The sequence below is a fragment of the Neltuma alba genome, unplaced genomic scaffold (genome assembly GCF_004799145.2).
Source record: "Neltuma alba isolate B1F8T4 unplaced genomic scaffold, ASM479914v2 tig00007263_pilon, whole genome shotgun sequence".
Taxonomy (NCBI): Eukaryota; Viridiplantae; Streptophyta; class Magnoliopsida; order Fabales; family Fabaceae; genus Neltuma; species Neltuma alba.
Genome location: NW_021634728.1, coordinates 140900 through 159897, shown reverse-complemented (window position 1 = coordinate 159897; position 18998 = coordinate 140900). Strand labels below are relative to the sequence as shown.

Here is an 18998-nt window from a genome sequence, read left to right as displayed (position 1 = left end):
TGCCGTCATGGCTTTCTTCTTGATTCTGTCATCGTCTAATTCCACCTTCAACACTATTTTCTGTCACATAATGAATCAAGCAAAGATAAGTGATCAGACATGAAAGGTAAGCAAAGCAAAACTCTCTGAAAATTGAACGAAGAGGTTAAACGAAGTTAGATGCGTCCATTTATATATAGATAACGTAAGAGTCAAGTTCTGACCTTCATAATTTCTGTTGGAATGTGGGAGGGCTAAGAAAGCGTTGCTGATAAGAACGTGAAGAGAAAGAGATGGAGATGACTGAAGGTGGAACGAAGCAATCGGAGCTTGAGGGGACATTTTATATACAAGACGTAGCCAAAGGGAGAGAGAAAGTCAAGCCAAGTCAAATGGCAGCAATAATTGACCCTCCAACGCGCAAACTCTGTTTTTTGCCCTTTTTTTCATTTAATGAAGGCGTGTTTTTTCCCTTAAAATCCTGAATGGAAAAGTTGAGCCTTGAATTTTGATATTGTATACAAATTACATATTTTAGCGGCATGTTGCGTCATATACTGATCTGCTAGAAAATCAACTTATTTCAACACATGATAGGGACGGCCACAGAAAATTGTGAAGGAAGATTGGGATTTGGATTAATGGAGGGGGAGCCATAGGGGTGGCCTTGTAGGGCTTGCGAGAAGTTGCGTGCAAAAACTCGCTTCCTTGGGATCTAATCGAACGCTGATCTTTGGGGCTCCATTATCACAGCCATCTAAAATTACCCAAACAAAAAACAAAAAAAACTGCTTGGGACATCTCGAGAGACACGTGTTGCAAGGTTATTAACCATTCTCTATGTATTTTTTCATAGTCGATTTTTTTTTGGGGGGGGGGGGTTGTTTTCCGGGTGGGGGCCGGGGATCAGCTCACGTCCTCTTCATTCTAAGAAACAAATCAGTGATCAGTCGCTTTCCTGGAACCGATTTTAGTTCTGAGATAGTATATACACTGGACGTATGGCAGACCGAAATCGTAATATGGGGAAGAGACGAACATTAGACTGATATTAGTACAGATTTAAGAGACCAAACGTCAACCAACTGTAATAACGAAATTCTGCTAGAAGGAAATAAAACTATATACTACCTTTCGGTTCTAATTATAAAACTTTGTTTATAGATTACAAATAAGGTCTTATAATTAAGACAAAAGATACTCCTCTTGTCCTAAATATAAGACCTATTTTGTAGTGTAAATTAGATTATAAGAAGGCTTCCATATTTTGGATCGGAGGAGTAGTATAACATAACAGATTAAAATAACCTAAACTTGTTTTTCATCCTCCAAATCCAAGAAAGAAGAGTACATATATGAGAGGGCGACGTGTCAGTTGGCGGGAGCGAAGTGTTGCATGCACAACAATGTGTCAAAATATGATGTCTCCAGGAAGGATCAGGAGGCAAGCATGGTTCATGAACCATGAAATTGGTGGACGCATCTGACCCTGATGACGCAGTTGTGCTGATGTTAGTATTAATTGTAAGTGGGAAACGGCCTCTTCTTTCTGTCCATTGCCATTTATTTCTCATTTCAATTATCATGATATTAGTTCAGATTTCATATTCAAAAAAATATTTTGTTAAATATTTTAATTATCATGATTAAAATTTAATAGTTTAATTTGACTTATTTATCTGTTAAAAATTTAATATTTTAGTAATAATTTTATAAAATACAAGCATGAATTTCAATTTGAGATGTAGATGGAACACCCCTTAAAGGTGACAATTATCCAATCACTTATTTGCCCAAAAATTTTTTTTAATAATTCACGTCAAGGAGTAGAAAGGCATGCTGTCTATGTCAACAGGGCTCATCGTGAAATGTTGAAAATCAATGCCAATGAAGCCCCACATAATTTATAATTTTATATAGATATATATTTATATCATCATAAAGTCATCAGGGGAAATTATATGGAAAAAAAACAAATAAAGTGAAGAACGAAAGGTTTGTAGGAAGAAGCCAAAATGTCGGTTCCTGGTTGGCTCCCCATGCAATCGTCAAAGTTGGAGCTCAGTGTTCCTCTCCGCGTAGGACCAACCATTGTTCTGTTTTTTTTTTTTTAAAAAAAATTGTAATTAAATTACTCAAACAAACAAAAAAAGTTTCCAAAGGAGAGTGATCATTTTTCATTCAAAAAATAAACATACTTATGAAGTGCCGTGTGTGTGTGTATTATTATCTTGACATAACAGGGGAAAAAACACAGAGAAAAGAACTCAAGTATTCAAGAATAATTGGGGAAAATTAATTTTAAATATCAGTACCTTGTTAGTTTAGGAAGTGAGGCCTAAGGATGAAATAAATCGAGTAAAACTTACTTTTCCCGATAAAATACTATTCTTCCGGTTCTTAATATATGACCTAATTATTAAATTGGTTTTGGTTCTACATATAAAACCTATTTCTTATATTTATCAATTTTCTCTAAATTACCCCTATGGATATTCCCTCAACCATAATCGAATAGAAGATAGAGAGGAGATATTAAAAAAAATGATTATGGTGTTTTAGGAAAAATGTGTCACATTTCTTATAATTAACTAACTTACCTAACTTTCTTAATCTAATCAAATTAGTTAAATAGGTCTTATATTAAGGACCGGAAGAGTACTTTTTATATTTAACATAAAAGCTAATTTGACATTTAATTTGACTTTAAATATAAGATCTCAATCCATTTTGTTTATCATATTTTTTTTATTTTTTTAAGTAGTCTTTATAATAATTACACGTCTTACAAATTTTATAAAATGATAATTTTAACTAGTTAATACTGATGATTTATAATAGTCTAGCTCTTTTGTAACCAGTTGCATTAGCTTTGTCGTATCTAGTCGCTAAGTTTGTAGTTGGCTTCCTTTACTCTGTTTTGTAATCGGCCTCTTCCGCATTTCTATGTGCCTCTACATACTCTTAATTAATCAATTAACTTTCTACTCTGTTAACAAGCATCTATGCCCATTATTTTGCGTGGAAATTCTGAAAATCAAAGTTGAAAAGGTGCTTAACTGCAAAATGACGCAGGGATTAGGATTTCCTTCAACAAAAGTGGCATAGCAATGTCGGTGAGGTCTTATTGGATAATAATAATAATCATAGCACGGCACAGCCACTTTTTGTTCTTCCTTTTTCCGATCTTCCTTCTTGGGTTCTTCTTCCCTAAGTTCTTCCTTTTTCCTCCCTTCTTTGGCTGCTCCCACTGAAACTCTCTCTGTGGGAGACACTTCCTCGGCTTCCCCACTGCACACACAGGATCCATGTCTCCGATCAACGTCGATGTTTTTGCCTTCATGCCCACCGGCACTTACTCAACTCCTGCAACATTAATACTATCTCCGGTCCTAATTTTAAGAATTAGTTGACTAATTTAAGGAGATTAATAAAAGAAGTTAAGTTAGATATTTGTAATAAATATTTATTATTTTTTTTAAAATATCTCTGCTAATTAAGTGTATTGGTTATAACTACCATTGTTAGAAGAACTATTTTAAAAAAAATGTATAAATATGAGAGACAAAGTAGATTGGGATCTTATGTTTAGGATCAAACTAAAAGTCAAACAAGGTTTTATATTAAGGACCAGAAGTCGTATATACTATACTAAAAAGTATTAGTCTAATGTCACCCAAAAGAAGAGTTTAAACCCAACAACCACACAAAAAGTTTTGGAAAAAAACTAAAATATATATATTAAAAAAAAAGTTGGCATGTGTTTTAATTCAAAATGCGCAATCTTATTCACGTCCGATGGAAAGAGACAACCTTAATTAATATAGACCCTGTTTGGCTCAGCGTTTCGGGACCAATAAACGGCTTATAAGTCTGAAAAGCCTAATTACAAATCTTGATGCTGTTTGGTTGAGCGATTAGGCAATCTGGCTTTTGTATGAAAAGCTACAATAAGTTATAAGCTAAAATTAACAGCTTATGACTTATGACTTTTGAAACATGAAGAGAGAAAAAGTTAAGAAATTTATTATATCTTTTAGTTCTTATTATAAGCCTCAAATAACTATTTGTAGATAATAAAAAATCAGTTAAAATTAGTTGAAAGTAATAAATAAGTTAGAAATATATTTTTATTTTTAAATATGCTCCTAGAACTATACTTTTATTTTTTCATGTTTCACTTTATATTTGAAATATTTTTATGATTTCTCTAAAGTTTTAAAATTTAATTCACTCATTAAATTTGACTTCTTCATATTAAATTATTTTAATTTCATTGCATTATGTGAAATCATTTTTTTAATCATGTTTCATTATTTATTAAAATTCATATCTATTTTAATCATTTTACAACCAAACTTATTTTTATTCAACTATAATCAAAACAACCTTTTATTAATCTCACTTTTGCAAACTAGCTTTTCTGAACCCCAATTTAAACACAATTCAACTTATCCAATTTATATTTTACCTAATTTTACTTTTCCAAAAGCTACTTTTTCAATCGCTGATCCAAACGGACCCATATTCTTCGTTTGTGCAGTCACTGTTGCGGTGTTGCTCAATCTTCCTTTAGGCTTTGTTTTGTTCAACCGAGGGGAGGGGAGGGAAAGGGAGGAAGGTCATGGTTTTGTTTGGTTGGAGGGGAGGGGAAGGGATGAAAGATTTCTTATTTGGTTCATAAGAAGAAGGGAGGAGAGGTAATTATAAATTGACAAATGTAACTTTATCTCTATATTTAAAATGATTGAATTTTTTATTACAATATTTATATCAAAATTATTATTTCTTAATTTATCAATTTAAAAAAAACCAATTACATCACTTACATGTGATAAAAAAATGATAAAACTAAAAAAAATTATAACATGCAGGTTATAATATGTATATATTAATATATATGCATGTTATCTGAGATTATAATATACACACGCTATGATATATAATTATAATATACACATGTTATGACATGCATATATTAATATATAATATATATTATATAATTATAATATTATATTATTATTACCAAATATTATTAATGGCTAAAAAGAGAAAGAAGTGAAAAAAATATTTTTAATAAGATGGACAAATTTGAAATATTGAAAAGTTAGTATGGGTAGTTTGGTTAACATTAGACATAATATTTCTCTCTCATTCAAAAAAAACCCCATATTTGGAGGGGAGCATGGGGAGGGGAGGGGAGGGGAGCACTAAAAGCCAAATTTTGTCCCTCGCCTTCCTTCCATTTTTCCCAACCAAACACACTTATCCCCTCCCCTCCTCTCAATAACCCTCTAACCAAACAGAACCTTAATCTTTTTACACACACTGTCCATATATTCAAGTTGTAAAAATAAGAGAGAAAATTAAGAAAGGGAATATGTAGGAGTTTATACCATGACGATACTTTTAGTCTGAGTAAAATGAAAAAGAGAAAGGCCAGAAATTTTTTTTGATAAACTCAATTTAAAAAATCAATAAAATAGGGCTAAAAGTTTTTAATTAATTTTTATTACTCTTTTGTTTTATATTTGTTATTAAAATTTTATAATCTTATTTTTTTTTTATTTTTTGAATCGATTCCTTCTTTTTGCTCTATTTCCCTCGTACCAAACAGAGAGTTAGTGAATTTTAATATTTATATAGTTGCCATGTGATATGCTGAGAGTGTGATTTCGCCTAGAGCTAGTAGCCAACAATTTTTTCACTTAAAAAGAAAACCCAACAATTGTGCAACATCTAAAGTCCATCATGAGTCTCATATTGGACGGTTTACTTTGACAATAAAATATTGGGCTCTACGATTTTAACGGTATGTCCACCGATGGGTATTTTGGAACCCATTCATTGAACCGACTGAACGCTGGGAAAACCCCACAATGCACTGTAAATAACGTCTGCTAGTTTCAACTTGCTTCTTATTTATGATATAATCAAATTTTCTGAATATTATTATAAGCCAAGGCTTTGGAAGACACAAGATCTCACCATCGTTTTGGGTCAGATTGCCGATGGAAACCTGGATAGTGGTTTGATTGAAAACGGAGGCTAAAGCTAAGATCGGAGGTATTTATAGAGTAAAACTGTATTAGGGGGGAAAAAAAGAATTGCAATTTCATATAAAGGAGCCAGAGATGCAAGAATCTCTTTTTTTGTATGATCAGTTTGGTATATACAGAATTTCATACTATTTTTCTCTGCCCAGCTCCATAGCCACCTCCAGCTGTAATTTACAAATTATAATTAAATAAATCTGAACATGATAGATTGAGACTGCCTTCTTTGGCAAACAGGGCTAATCAAATAAACAAAAAAAAGTTGCGAAAGGAAAGTGATCATTTTTCATTCAAAAAATAAACATATTAATGAAGTGCCATATGTGTATACATATTAATGAATTAATTGTAAATATCGGCATCTTGTTAGTTTAGGCGGTAAGGACTAAGAATGAAATATATTGAGTAAAAGATTACTTTTACCAGTAAAATCTTACCTTTATTATTAACATAAAAGTTAGTTTGACATTTAATTTAATTCTAAGTATAAAATCTCAATCCGCTTTGTTTCACATATTTTTTTTAATTTTTTTAAAGTAGTTTTTTAATAATTACACACGTTAGAAATTTCATCAAATGATAATTCTAACTAGTTAATACACTATCAACAGTGGTTCGGCTCTTCTGTAACCAGTTGCATTAGCTTTGTTGTTTCTAGCTGCTAGGTTTGTAGTTAGCTTCCTTTACTCTGTCCTGTAATCGGCCTTTTCTGGACTTCTATGTGTCTGTTCATACTCTTGATTAATGAATTATCTTTCTGCTCAAAATAATAATAATGGTCTAGCTTTAATATTAAGGATTTGATGTAGTATTACAGCAATACTCTACTAACAAGCATCTATACCCATTATTTTGAGTGGAAACTCTGAAAATCAAAATGCAAAAGGTGCTTAATTACAAAATGACACAGGGATAAGGATTTTCCGCAACACAAGTCACATAGCAATACGGGTAGGGTCTTATTGGATGATAATAATAATCACAGCACGGCACATCCACTTCTGGTTCTTTTTTCTGATCGTCTTTCTTGGGTCCTTCCTCTTCTTTGGCTGGTCCCACTGAAACCATCTCTGTGTGAGACAACTTCCTCAACTTGCACACTGCACACACAGGATCTATGTCTCCGATCACCGTCAATGTTTTTGCCTTCATGTCCGCCGACACTGACTCAACTCCTGCAATATTAACACCATTATTAGTCCAGCGCAATTAACGTTTGAGACCCTAAATTGAACTAAACCCTGCATGCTCAAGAAAAGTTTTTAATGATATACAGGACATGGATGGGAAAGAAGATGAACAAGCTGATGAACTTGAATATACCTGGAATGCCAGAGACTGCCTTCATGGCTTTCTGCTTGATTCTTTCATCGTGTAATTCCACGTTCAACACTATTTTCTGTCACGTAATGAATCAAGCAAAGATAATTGATCAGACATGAAAGGTGAACAAAGCAAAACTCTCAGAAAATTGAACGAAGAGGTTAAATGAAGTTAGATGCATGCATGTATATATAGATGATGAAAGAGTCAAGTTCTGACCTTCATAATTTCTGTTGGAATGTGGGAGGGCTAAGAAAGCGTTGCCGATGAGAAGTTGAAGAGAAAGAGATGGAGATGATTGAAGGCGGGACGAAGCGATCGAAGCTTGAGGGGAGATTTTATACACAAGACGCGGCCACAGGGATGGCACGTCGCACACTAGAGAGAGTCGAGCCACGTACTACCTCCTATCCTTAATATATTAAGATTATGTTTGATTTTTATTTTGATCCTAAATATAAGATCCTAATTTACTTTATTTCTAATATTTATGTATTTTTTCAAGATAGTCATTCTAATAATAGTAGTTTTAATCAACACACTTGATTAATAAGGATATTTTAGAAAAAACAATATATATTTATTACAAATAACTAACTTAGCTTATTTTTTTAATCCCCTCAAATTAATCAACTAGCTCTTATAATTAGGACTGGAGATAATAATAATTAACCCTCCAACGCGCAGCCTCTGTTTTTTACCTTGTTTTATTTAATGAAGGTGTGTTTTTTTCCTTTAAAGTCCTGAATGGAAAAATTGAGCCTTTAATTTTGATATTGTATATTTTCTAGATTGCATTTAGTCTGGTGAAAATTTTTCAAAAAATTGTCCAAATTTTACAATTTTTCTTTCATCTAAATATTATTACTCGTATAATCATTAGACAGTTGTTTTTCTCTCAAATTTGATCATAGCGTCTCTTCTTTGTTTGGAAGAACATTTTTTTGGCCTGAATTAGTGAATTTGTCAGAAGAACTCAATAAACGCTTCACGGTACTCATCTAACTCTTAATATATGAACTATTTGTTGAGTTGATTTTAATCTTAAATATAAGACTTATTTCTCATATTTATTAATTTTTTCTAAATTACCCATATGGATATTCTTTTAACTATAATCAAGAAGAAAAGTAAGAGAAGATAATTATGGTGTTTTAGAAAAAACTAGTTATATTCCTTATGATTAACTAAATTACCTAACTTTTTTAATATAATCAAATTAGTTAAATAGATTTTATATTAAAGTTTAAAGCAATATTATGCAAAAGGAGTAAAAAAACAGAAAGAGGGGGCAAAAAAAAAATAGCGGCTTCCGGGCTGCACATCGCGACATATACTGATCTGCTAGAAAATCAACTTACAGTTCCGTTTATTTTCAACACATGATACCGACGGCCAGAGAAAATTGTGAAGGAAGATTGGGATTTGGATTGATGGAGGTGGAACGATGGGGGTGACCTTTTGGCTTTTAGAGCTCGCAAGAAGTTGCGTGCAAAAACTCGCTTCCTTGGGATCTAATCAAACACTGATCTTTGTGGCTCCATTATCACAGCCATCCGAAATTACAGAACCCATCTGCTTGAGACATTTCTAGAGACACGTGTCGCACTTCTATTAATCCTTCTCTCTGTATTTTTTCATAGTCGAAATTTATTTTTATTGATCTTACAGGATATATTCAATTTTATGAACACCCCCCCCCTTTTGGTTTTTTTGGGGGAGGGGGGGGTTGTGTCCTGGTGGGGACGGGGGAAAGTGAGGTTTCGAAGAAGGATGAGGAGGCAAGCATGATTCATGAACCCGGAAATTGGTGGGCACCTCTGACTTTGATGACGCGGTTGTGCTGATGTTAGCATTAATTGTGAGTGGGAAACCACCTCTTCTTTCTGTCCATTTCCATTTATTTCTCATTTCAATCATCATGATATTAGTTCAGATTTCATATTAAAAAAATTATTTTATTACATATTTTAAATTATCATAATTCAAATTTAATAGTTTAATTTTACTTATTTATCCGTTAAAAAATTAATATTTTAGTAATAATTGAATGAAATACAAGTATGAATTTCAATTTGAGATGTAGATGGAATGCCCCTTAAAGGTGACAATTATCTAATCACTTATTTGCCCCCAAAAAAAAATTTAATAATTCACGTCAAGGAGTCGAAAGGCATGCTGTTTATGTCAACAGGGGTCATCGTGAAATGTTGAAAATCAATGCCAATGAAGCGTCACATAATTTATAATTTCATATATATATATATATATATCATCATAAAGTCATAAGGGGAAAATTATATGGAAACTTAATATGTGAAAAAATAAATAAATAAATAGAGTGAAGGACGAAAGGTTGGTAGGAAGAAGCCAAAATGTCGTTTCCTGGTAGGCTCCCCATGCAATCGTCCAAGTTGGAGCTCGGTGTTCCTCTCCACGTAGGACCAACCATTGCGCTGTTTTTTTTTTTTATAAAAAAAATTGTAATTAAATTACTCAAACAAACAAAAAGGTTTCCAAAGGAGAGTGATCATTTTTCATTCAAAAAATAAACATACTTATGAAGTGCCGTGTGTGTGTTAACATAGTAGGGGAAAAAGCACAGAGACAAGAACTCAAGTATTCAAGAATAATAGGGGAAAATTAATTTTAAATATCAGTACCTTGTTAGTTTAGGAAGTGAGGACTAAGGATGAAATGAATCGAGTAAAACTTACTTTTTCCGACAAAATATTCTTCCTCCAGTTTTTAATATAGGACCCAATTATTAAGTTAGTTTTAATTCTAAATATAAAACCTATTTATCATATTTATCAATTTTCTCTAATTATCCCTATAGATACTCCCTCGACCATAATCAAGTAGAACAGAAATAAGAGGTATTAAGAAAGATGATTATATTGTTTTAGGAAAAATGTGTCACATTTCTTATAATTAACTAACTTACCTAACTTCCTTAATCTAATCAAATTAATTAAATGAGTTTTATATTAAGGACCAGATGAGTACCTTTTATACTCCTCCGGTCCTTAATATAGGACCCAATTGGTGAGTTGTTTTTTGTCCTAAATATAAGACCTATTTCTCATATTTATCAATTTTCTCTAAATTACCCTTATGGATACTCCTTCAACTATAATCAAGTAAAAGAGGAAGATGAGGTATTAAGAAAGATGATTATGGTATTTTAGAAAAAACGTGTCACATTTTTTATAATTAACTAACTTACCTAACTTCCTTAATCTAATCAAATTAGTTAAATAGATATTATATTAAGGACCGGAGGAGTAGTTAATATAAGAGTTAGTTTGACATTTAATTTGACTTTAAAGTATAAGATTTCAATCCAGTTTGTTTCTCATATTTTTTTAATTTTTTTAAGTAGTCTTTATAATAATTACACATGTTAAAAAATTTATAAAATGATAACTCTAACCGGTTAATACTCATGATTTATAATAGTCTCGCTGTTCTGTGCCCAGTTGCATTAGCTTTGTCGTTTCTAGTCGCTAGGCTTGTGGTTGACTTCCTTTACCCTGTTTTGTAATCGGCCGCTTCCGCATTTCTATGTGCCTCTACGTACTCTTAATTAATAAATTAACTTTCTACTCTGTTAACAAGCATCTATACCCCTTATTTTGCGTGGAAACTCTGAAAATCAAAGTTCAAAAGGTGCTTAATTACAAAATGACACAGGGATTAGGATGTTCCTCAACACAAGTGACATAGCAATATCGGTGGGGTCTTATTGGATAATAATAATAATCATAGCACGGCACATCCACTTTTTGTTCTTCCTTTTTCTGATCTTCCTTCTTGGGTTCTTCTTTCTTAGGTTCTTCCTTTTTCCTCTCTTCTTTGGCTGCTCCCACTGAAACTCTCCCTGTGGGAGACAACTTCCTCGGCTTCCCCACTGCACACACAGGATCCATGTCTCCGATCAACGTGGATGTTTTTGCCTTCATGTCCGCCGACACTTACTCAACTCCTGCAACATTAATACTATCTCCGGTCCTAATTATAAGAGTTAATTGACTAATTTGAGGAGATTAATAAAAGAAGTTAAGTTAGTTATTTGTAATAAATATTTATTGTTTTTCCTAAATTATCACCGCTAATTAAGTGTATTGGTTATAACTATCATTGTTAGGAGAAGTATCTTAGAAAAAAATATATAAATATGAGAGACAAAGTGGATTAAGATCTTATGTTTAAGATCAAACTAAAAGTCAAACAAAATCTTATATTAAAGATCAGAAGTAGTATATACTATACTAAAAAGTATTAGTCTAGTGTCACTCAAAAGAAAAGTTTAAACCCAACAACCGCACAAAAAGTTTTGGAAAAAAAACTAATATATATATATATATATATAAAAGTTGGCATGTGTTTTAATTCAAAATGCGCAATCTTATTGACGTCCGATGGAAAGAGACAACCTTAATTACCATAGACCTTGTTTGGCTTAGCATTTCGGGCCAATAAGCGGCTTATAAGTCCGAAAAGCCCAATTGTAAATTTTGATGCTGTTTGGTTGAGTGATTGGACAATCTAGTTTTTATATGAAAAGTTACAATAAGCTATAAGCTAAAATTAACAATTTATGACTTATAGCTTTTGAAACATAGAGAGAGAAAAAGTTAAGAAATTTGTTACTTCTTTTTTTTTTTCTTATTATAAGTTTCAAATAACTAATTTGTAGATAACAAAAAATCAGTTAAAATTAATTAAAAGTAATAAATAAGTTAGAAATATACTTTTATTTTTAAATATGCTCCTAGAACTATACTTTTATTTTTTCATGCTTCACTTTATATTTAAAATATTTTTATAATTTCTCTAAAGTTTTACAATTTAATTCACTCATTAAATTTGACTTCTTCATATTAAATTATTTTAATTTTATTGTATCATGTGAAATTATTCTTTTAATCATATTTCATTATTTATTAAAATTCATACCTATTTTAATCATTTTACAACTTAACTTACTTTTACTCAACTAGAATCCAAACAACATTCTATCAATTTTACTTTTGCAAACTAGCTTTTTTGAATACCATCCAAACACAATTCAAATTATCTAATTTAGATTTTGTGCCTGTTTAGGTCAGCATTTGCTGGCTCAAACGTGGCTTATAAGTGATCATAAGCTCAGTGGAAATTTTGGTCCTTTTGGCAGAGCTTTTTAACAATTGGGCTTATGAATTTTTAAGCCACTTTAACCCACGATTGAGATAAGCTAGGGAGGGGGAGCTTCTGATCACATGGAAGAGCTTATGGACCATTCTGATAGGGAATTTATTCCCTTTACTTTTCTCTTTCATCTGCCTTCTTTATTCCCTTGTGAGTGAGGCTCACTTTTATTTTTTTTAAACCCGAGCCCCCACGCTTGCTCTGTCTGTGCTCACCTCAACAAGGTCCATCAGTGGTCGTCTCCGAGAAGCTCCATCGTTGGTGACTGTGAGCTCCGTCCCGTCATCGTTGTGAGGTCATTTGTTAGGTGTGAGGTGTGCGTGGCCTGGTGATGCTGCTCGTTCATCACAAGTCGTTTGCTGTTTGACCGTGAGCTCTGTCTGTGGTCACCTCGACAAGGTTTGTCGATGGTCACCTCCGAGAAGCTCCATCACTAGTAACCGTGAGCTCTGTCCCGTCATCATTGTGAGGTCAGCTGTTGGGTGTGAGGTGTGCATGGGCTGGTCGATGCTGCTCATTCATCAGAAGTCAGAGCTGCTCTCACTGTTTGCAACCGAGGTCGCCGTCATCTGCCTCTGCATTTGAGCCTTGCGTGAAGATCTTGTCTTCCCAGTGCAATACATCGTCGGATCTACCTTTGGCAGCCTTCGGTTGGTTGGATCTGTTACAGGTTGGCCAGTTTAATTTTGTTATGTTGCTTTTCCGGTTTGATCCCTGTGCTTGAATGTGTTGTTGTCCTTGAATTTGCATGTTGTTAATGATTGCTGCATGTTGAGGACCGACTTGTTGTGACATTGAAACAAGGGCTTTATGTTTCGAATTTTATGGTTTTGGGTTACTATAGTCTTTTGTTGGATGTTGCTTAATTGTTTAGAGATATTGGCTGTCAAAACTTGGTTAAAAGTTTCGGTGATTGGTGCTGGATGCTCTGAATTTTTGAAGGAGGGAATCTAGCTTAACATTTCTAGTTGCATGTGGATTTTCTGCCTCTGTTTTTGAAGGCTAAAACAGGGATTAATGGTTCAAGGAAATAGCTCTAGCTTAATGAGAAAATGAAGAGCATAAATGTGTATATATGACCGAAAGCTTGGGTGTGCAGTGTTGGGGAGATTTAAATTGTTGTGTATATGTCTATGTTGTTAATGGTGAGACTTGTAACTCTGAAATTGTAGTTTTCAAAATTACAATGGTTGTTGTTTTGCATGTCCTTAACTTCGGTCTCTTAGTTTTTGTGGTTATAGGATTCGTTCTCTATGAGGGTAGAAGAGAATGAGGTGGTAACGTTGTGTATATATGTGTATATATGTGTGTCCGAATGGTTCATTGAGAGAGGGGGGATTGTTAAATGAAGTTATAAATTAAAGGATGGGTTAGAGTTTTCCTAAATGAAGTTTGAAATTCATTGGTTTTAAGCTATTGGAGATTTTTAGATGTTACTAAAAGGTAATTGCTTAATTGGAATATAATGCCAATGAATATTCAAAATGTTTGGCCGAATGATATAGGAAATAAAGGAATATAAGAATTGATAGATATATCACCGTTAGATTTGGTCTCTCCAAGTAAAGCCCAAACAAACGTGATCGATTACTTTTATCAAAAAAGAGAGGCACAAACATTATCATTCACTTGCAAAGTAATTGACTTCTTTGATAGAGCTAATTAATAGCGTTGATATCATGAGTAGTATATTCTGTATGAGATATGATGAATAATAAGACATTAATTTGTACTATACAAAGAAATTAAGGACTATGTGTGTAATTACTTAAAAATCATTTGGAATTAATTTCTTTAGTCTCAATTAGAATAAAGTTAATGTTGTTCTTTCTCCTATTATATTCTCTTACTTCTCTCTGACATGAGATTTATTTAACTAATTTGATTATATTGAAAAATTAGGTAAATTAGTTAATTATAATAAATATAACATATTTTTGTAAATAATCTTGTTCATCGTTCTTAATTTGGTTTTTAAAATTTAATTCACTCATTAATTTGACTTCTTCATAATAAATGATTTTAATTTCATTGTATTATGTCAAATCATTTTTTATCATGTTTCATTATTTATTAACACTTATACCCATTTTGATCATTTTATAATCAGACTTGCTTTTACTCAACTATAATCCAAACAACTTTTTACCAATATCACTTTTGTAAACTAGCTTTTCTAAACTCTAATCCAAACACAATTCAACTTATTCAATTTAGTTTTTACCAGCTTCACTTTTCCATAAGCTTTTTTTCCAATAGCTCATCCAAACGGACACTTTACCTAGCTTTGCTTTTCCAAAAGCTACTTTTTCAGTTGCTAATCCAAACTGACCCATATTCCTCGTTTGTGTAGTTGCAGTGTTGCTCACCCTTCCTTTAGGCTTTGTTTGGTTCAATAGAGGGGAGGGGAGGGGAGGTTAATTAAAGAAAAGGGAAGAGAGGGGGAGGGAGGTCATGGTTTTGTTTGATTGGAGGGGAGTAGAAGGGATGAGAGATTTCTTGTTTGGTTCATAAGAGGAAGGGAGGATAGGTAATTATAAATTAACAAATATACTTTTATTTCTATATCTAGACTGATTTATTTTTTTATTACAATATTTACATCAAAATTATTATTTTTTAATTTATTAATTTAAAAAAACCAATTACGTCATTTACATGTGATAAAAAAAATGATAAAACTAAAAAAATTATAACACGCACATTATGATATGTATATATTAATATATATGCATGTTATCTGAGATTATAATACACACACGTTATGATATATAATTATAATACACACATGTTCTGATATACATATATTAATATATATATGATATGTATATATTATATAATTATAATATTATATTATCATTACCAAATATTATTAGTGACTAAAAAGAGAAAGAAGTGAAAAAAAGATTTTTAATAAGATGGACAAACTTGAGATATTGAAAAACTAGTATGGGTAATTTAGTTAACATTAGACATAATATTTTTCTCCCATAAAAAAAAATCCCAAATTTAGAAGGGAGCATGAGAAGGGGAAGTGAGCACTAAAAAACAAATTTCTTCCCTCCCCTCCTTTTTATTTTTTCCAACCAAACACACTTATTTCCTCTCCTCCCCTCTTCTCTAACCAAACAGAGCCATAGTCTTTTTACACATACACTTTCCATATATTCAAGTTGTAAAAATAAGAGAGGGAATATGTATGAGTTTGTACTATGACGATAGTTTTGGTATGAGTAAAATGAAAAGGAGAAGAGGGGAGAAATTTTTTTTGATAAACTCAATTTAAAAAATCAATAAAATAGGGCTAAAAGTTTTTAATTAATTTTTATTACTTTTTTGTTTTATATTTTTTATTAAAATTTTATAATCTTATTTTTTTAATTTTTTGATACGGCTAGTAGCCAACAATTTTTTCACTTAAAAAGAAAATCCAACGATTTTGCAACTTATAAAGTCCATCATGAGTCTCATATTGGACGGTTTACTTTGACAATAAAATGTTGGGCTCTCCAATTTTAATGGGTGATAATTTTGGTATGTCCACCAATGGGTATTTTGGAACCCATTCATTGAACCGACTGAACGTTGGGAAGACTACACAATGCACTGTAAGGGAGCATCTGCCAGTTGCAACTTGCTTCATGTATATGACATAATCAATTTCTTAATATTATTATAACCCCAGGCTTTGGAAGACACAAGATCTCATTATCTGTTAATTATACATTGAATATTATTAATATAATCTGTGACTTGATCCTATGATTTGAGTATTATATTAAGCAGATCCCAACTCATCAGACTCATGTCACTCTCTTACAGATAGGGAGGTCAATTTCAGCACAAACTTCAAATGTTAAAGACCCTTTTGTCATTTTCTATGGATATCTATAAATTTATCAATGAGATTAATGACCCATGTTTATCAATAATTTCGTACCAAACCCCATCATGTGCTTCTTAATTGCTTAATTATAAATTTATCAACGAGTATTAGCCAAAGTTGCCAGTGTTGACCATCAAACTCATGCATTAATTTGACAACAATGCATCTTTTCTGGAACCACGTGGCAATCAGTATTCTTCTTCTGAAAATTTAATGGAGATTATTAATTAAACCATGGGCTGTCAGTGGTACGAGTCCAGATGCTCAAATGTAATAGCAATAAAAGAAAGACTTCGTGAGAAGACTTGGACTACGAAAAAGTCTGAACAGAAAACCGTCAAGATCGGCAAAATCAAATATAGTCACTTCATTACAAACATCCTGAACAGAAATTAAGCAAGAGAAAAAGTCATGAACTGAACAGAAACACACAACCCAAACAAAGCCATCTCCTTCGTTCAGAATCAATATCTTCAAAGTGATCTGATGATATGAGTTTGATCTAACATTCAGCAAATGACACAGCTATTTGGGTCTTCTTCAACCATGCTTCTACAGTAATATGGATATGGATGTCTCATCTGGTGGTGATAATACTCTGACAAACTCATGAGCTCAGCCAGCCTTTGTGCCTCCAACTCAAGTTTTTTCTTTTCTTCTGCTTCCTTCTTTGCCTTATCATCGTCTTTCTTGGAATCTTCCTTCTTCTTCTTCTCTGGCTCCTTCGCTGGTCCTACAGATATTATTTCTGTATTACACACCTTCTTCAGCTTGTCTACTACACACACTGGGTCCACGTCTCCAGTTACTGTCAATTTCTTGTCTTTCGTGTCCACTGACACTGATTCAACTCCTACAAAGGTTAAATTAATCACGACAAACCCTTCAACATATATGTATATATATCATGGTATATTATAATTCCCAAGTTTATGATCCATAGAGTTCTGTTCTTGATGTGGTGTTTTACGATTCAGTACCTGGAAGTTTAGAAACTGCCTTCATGGCTTTGGACTTCATTTTCTCACAATCGAAGTCCACCCACAGCACTACTTTCTGTCTCACGCAGTAAAACACAGAGAAGTAAGTTAGAAGAAAGGAGATGATTTTACTGATAGTAATAAAATAGAATTTAGCGAGTGATGCGTGAAAGGGGTCGAGAAGAAGAAGTCTCAAGATATTTTTCCAAGACATGAAGGAGAAAAAGATGAAACTCTCACCATCATTTTGCGTCAGATTGCAGATGGAAACAGAAAGGAAGGACGGAAGCAGCTTCTAGGTAGTGGTTTGATTGAAAATGTGAGGCTAAAGCTAAGATCGGAGGTATTTATAGAGTAAAACCGTATTAGGGGAAAAAAATTGCAATTTCATATAAAGGAGCCAGAGATGCAAGAATCTCTATTTTTGTACGATCAGTTTGGTATATATAGATTGTTTTTAAATGGAGTGGAAAAATAAAATAACAATATGAATGAAGATGAAATCTATTAATTGAATTTGATTAGAACATGGAAAGTAATGAAAATATTATTTCATTTTGTGTGGTTTGGGAAAAATAATGCAAAATTAGAACCTAAATCGAGTGCTTAAATGCAGAAATCACAACCTCAGCTGCAAATAATGGTTACCTTCCAAAATCGAGGTGATTCTCTGAGGTTATTTCGCCCCTCAAATGACGCACAGAAGAGGCTAGTGGGAATGGGTCATTTTCCCTTTGAATAACACGATCATCTTTTTCAAACTTCTTTTTTACTATCCACAACGTGCATTAATCATCAATCACTATTTTTCTTTTCCCAGCTGTAATTTACAAATTATAATTAAATAATCTGAATATGATAGATTGAGACTGCCTTGTTTGGGAAACAGGGCTACTCAAACAAACAAAAAAAGTTTCGCAAGGAGAGTGATCATTTTTCATTCAAAAAATAAACATAGTTATGAAGTGCCGTGTGTGTGCACATATTATCATCTTAACATAACCGGGGGGAAAACAGAGAGACAAGAACTCAAGTATTCAAGAATAATTGGGGAAAATTAATTTTAAATAACAGCATCTTGTTAGTTGAGGAAGTAAGGACTAAGTATGAAATATATTGAGCAAAGCTTACTTTTCCCAGTAAAACACTACTTTTCATAGTTATTATAAGAACTAGTTTGGCATTCAATTTGACTTTAAATATAAAATCTCAATCTATATTGCCTCTCATATTTTTTTAAAATGGTCTTTGTAATAGTTGTGGGTGTTAAAAATTTCATAAAATGATAATTCTAGCCAGCTAATACACATTATTTATACTGGTCTGGCTCTTTTGTAACCAGTTGCATTAGCTTCGTTGTTTCTAGTCGCTAGGTTTGCAGTTAGCTTCCTTTACTCTGTTTTGTAATCGGCCTCTTCCGCGCCTCTACATACTCTTGATTGATCAATTACCTTTCAACTCAAAAAGCAAAAATAATAATGGTCTAGTTCTTATATTAAAGGCTTGAAATAGTACTACAGCAGTACTCTGTTAACAAGCATCTACACTCATTATTTTGCGTAGAAACTCTGAAAATCA

The 18998-nt window shown here is 32.6% G+C and overlaps 2 protein-coding genes across 2 annotated transcripts; both read right to left on the bottom strand.

Moving 5' to 3' along the window:
- Nucleotides 1-6929: 6929 nt before the first annotated feature.
- Nucleotides 6930-7703, bottom strand: LOC114752165 (heavy metal-associated isoprenylated plant protein 39-like). Its single transcript, XM_028940892.1, has 3 exons — nucleotides 7578-7703; nucleotides 7359-7434; nucleotides 6930-7210 (listed from the first exon to the last, which is right to left on the bottom strand). The coding sequence occupies exons 1-3, from the start codon at nucleotides 7581-7583 to the stop codon at nucleotides 6930-6932; spliced, it is 363 nt and encodes a 120-aa protein (XP_028796725.1). The 5' UTR covers nucleotides 7584-7703.
- A 9060-nt stretch (nucleotides 7704-16763) lies between these two features.
- Nucleotides 16764-17761, bottom strand: LOC114752149 (heavy metal-associated isoprenylated plant protein 12-like). The gene is made up of 3 exons (XM_028940873.1): nucleotides 17661-17761; nucleotides 17421-17496; nucleotides 16764-17293 (listed from the first exon to the last, which is right to left on the bottom strand). Exons 1-3 carry the CDS (start codon nucleotides 17664-17666, stop codon nucleotides 16950-16952), a joined length of 426 nt encoding a protein of 141 aa, XP_028796706.1. The 5' UTR covers nucleotides 17667-17761; the 3' UTR covers nucleotides 16764-16949.
- Nucleotides 17762-18998: the final 1237 nt, after the last annotated feature.

Bases quoted from the DNA above. Each gene is read 5' to 3' on its own strand.
- LOC114752165 (XM_028940892.1), bottom strand. The intron at 7,211-7,358 runs GTATATTCAAGT...TTAATATTGCAG, and splicing joins GGCAGTCTCTGGCATTCCAG to GAGTTGAGTCAGTGTCGGCG.
- LOC114752149 (XM_028940873.1), bottom strand. The intron at 17,294-17,420 runs GTACTGAATCGT...TAACCTTTGTAG, and splicing joins GGCAGTTTCTAAACTTCCAG to GAGTTGAATCAGTGTCAGTG.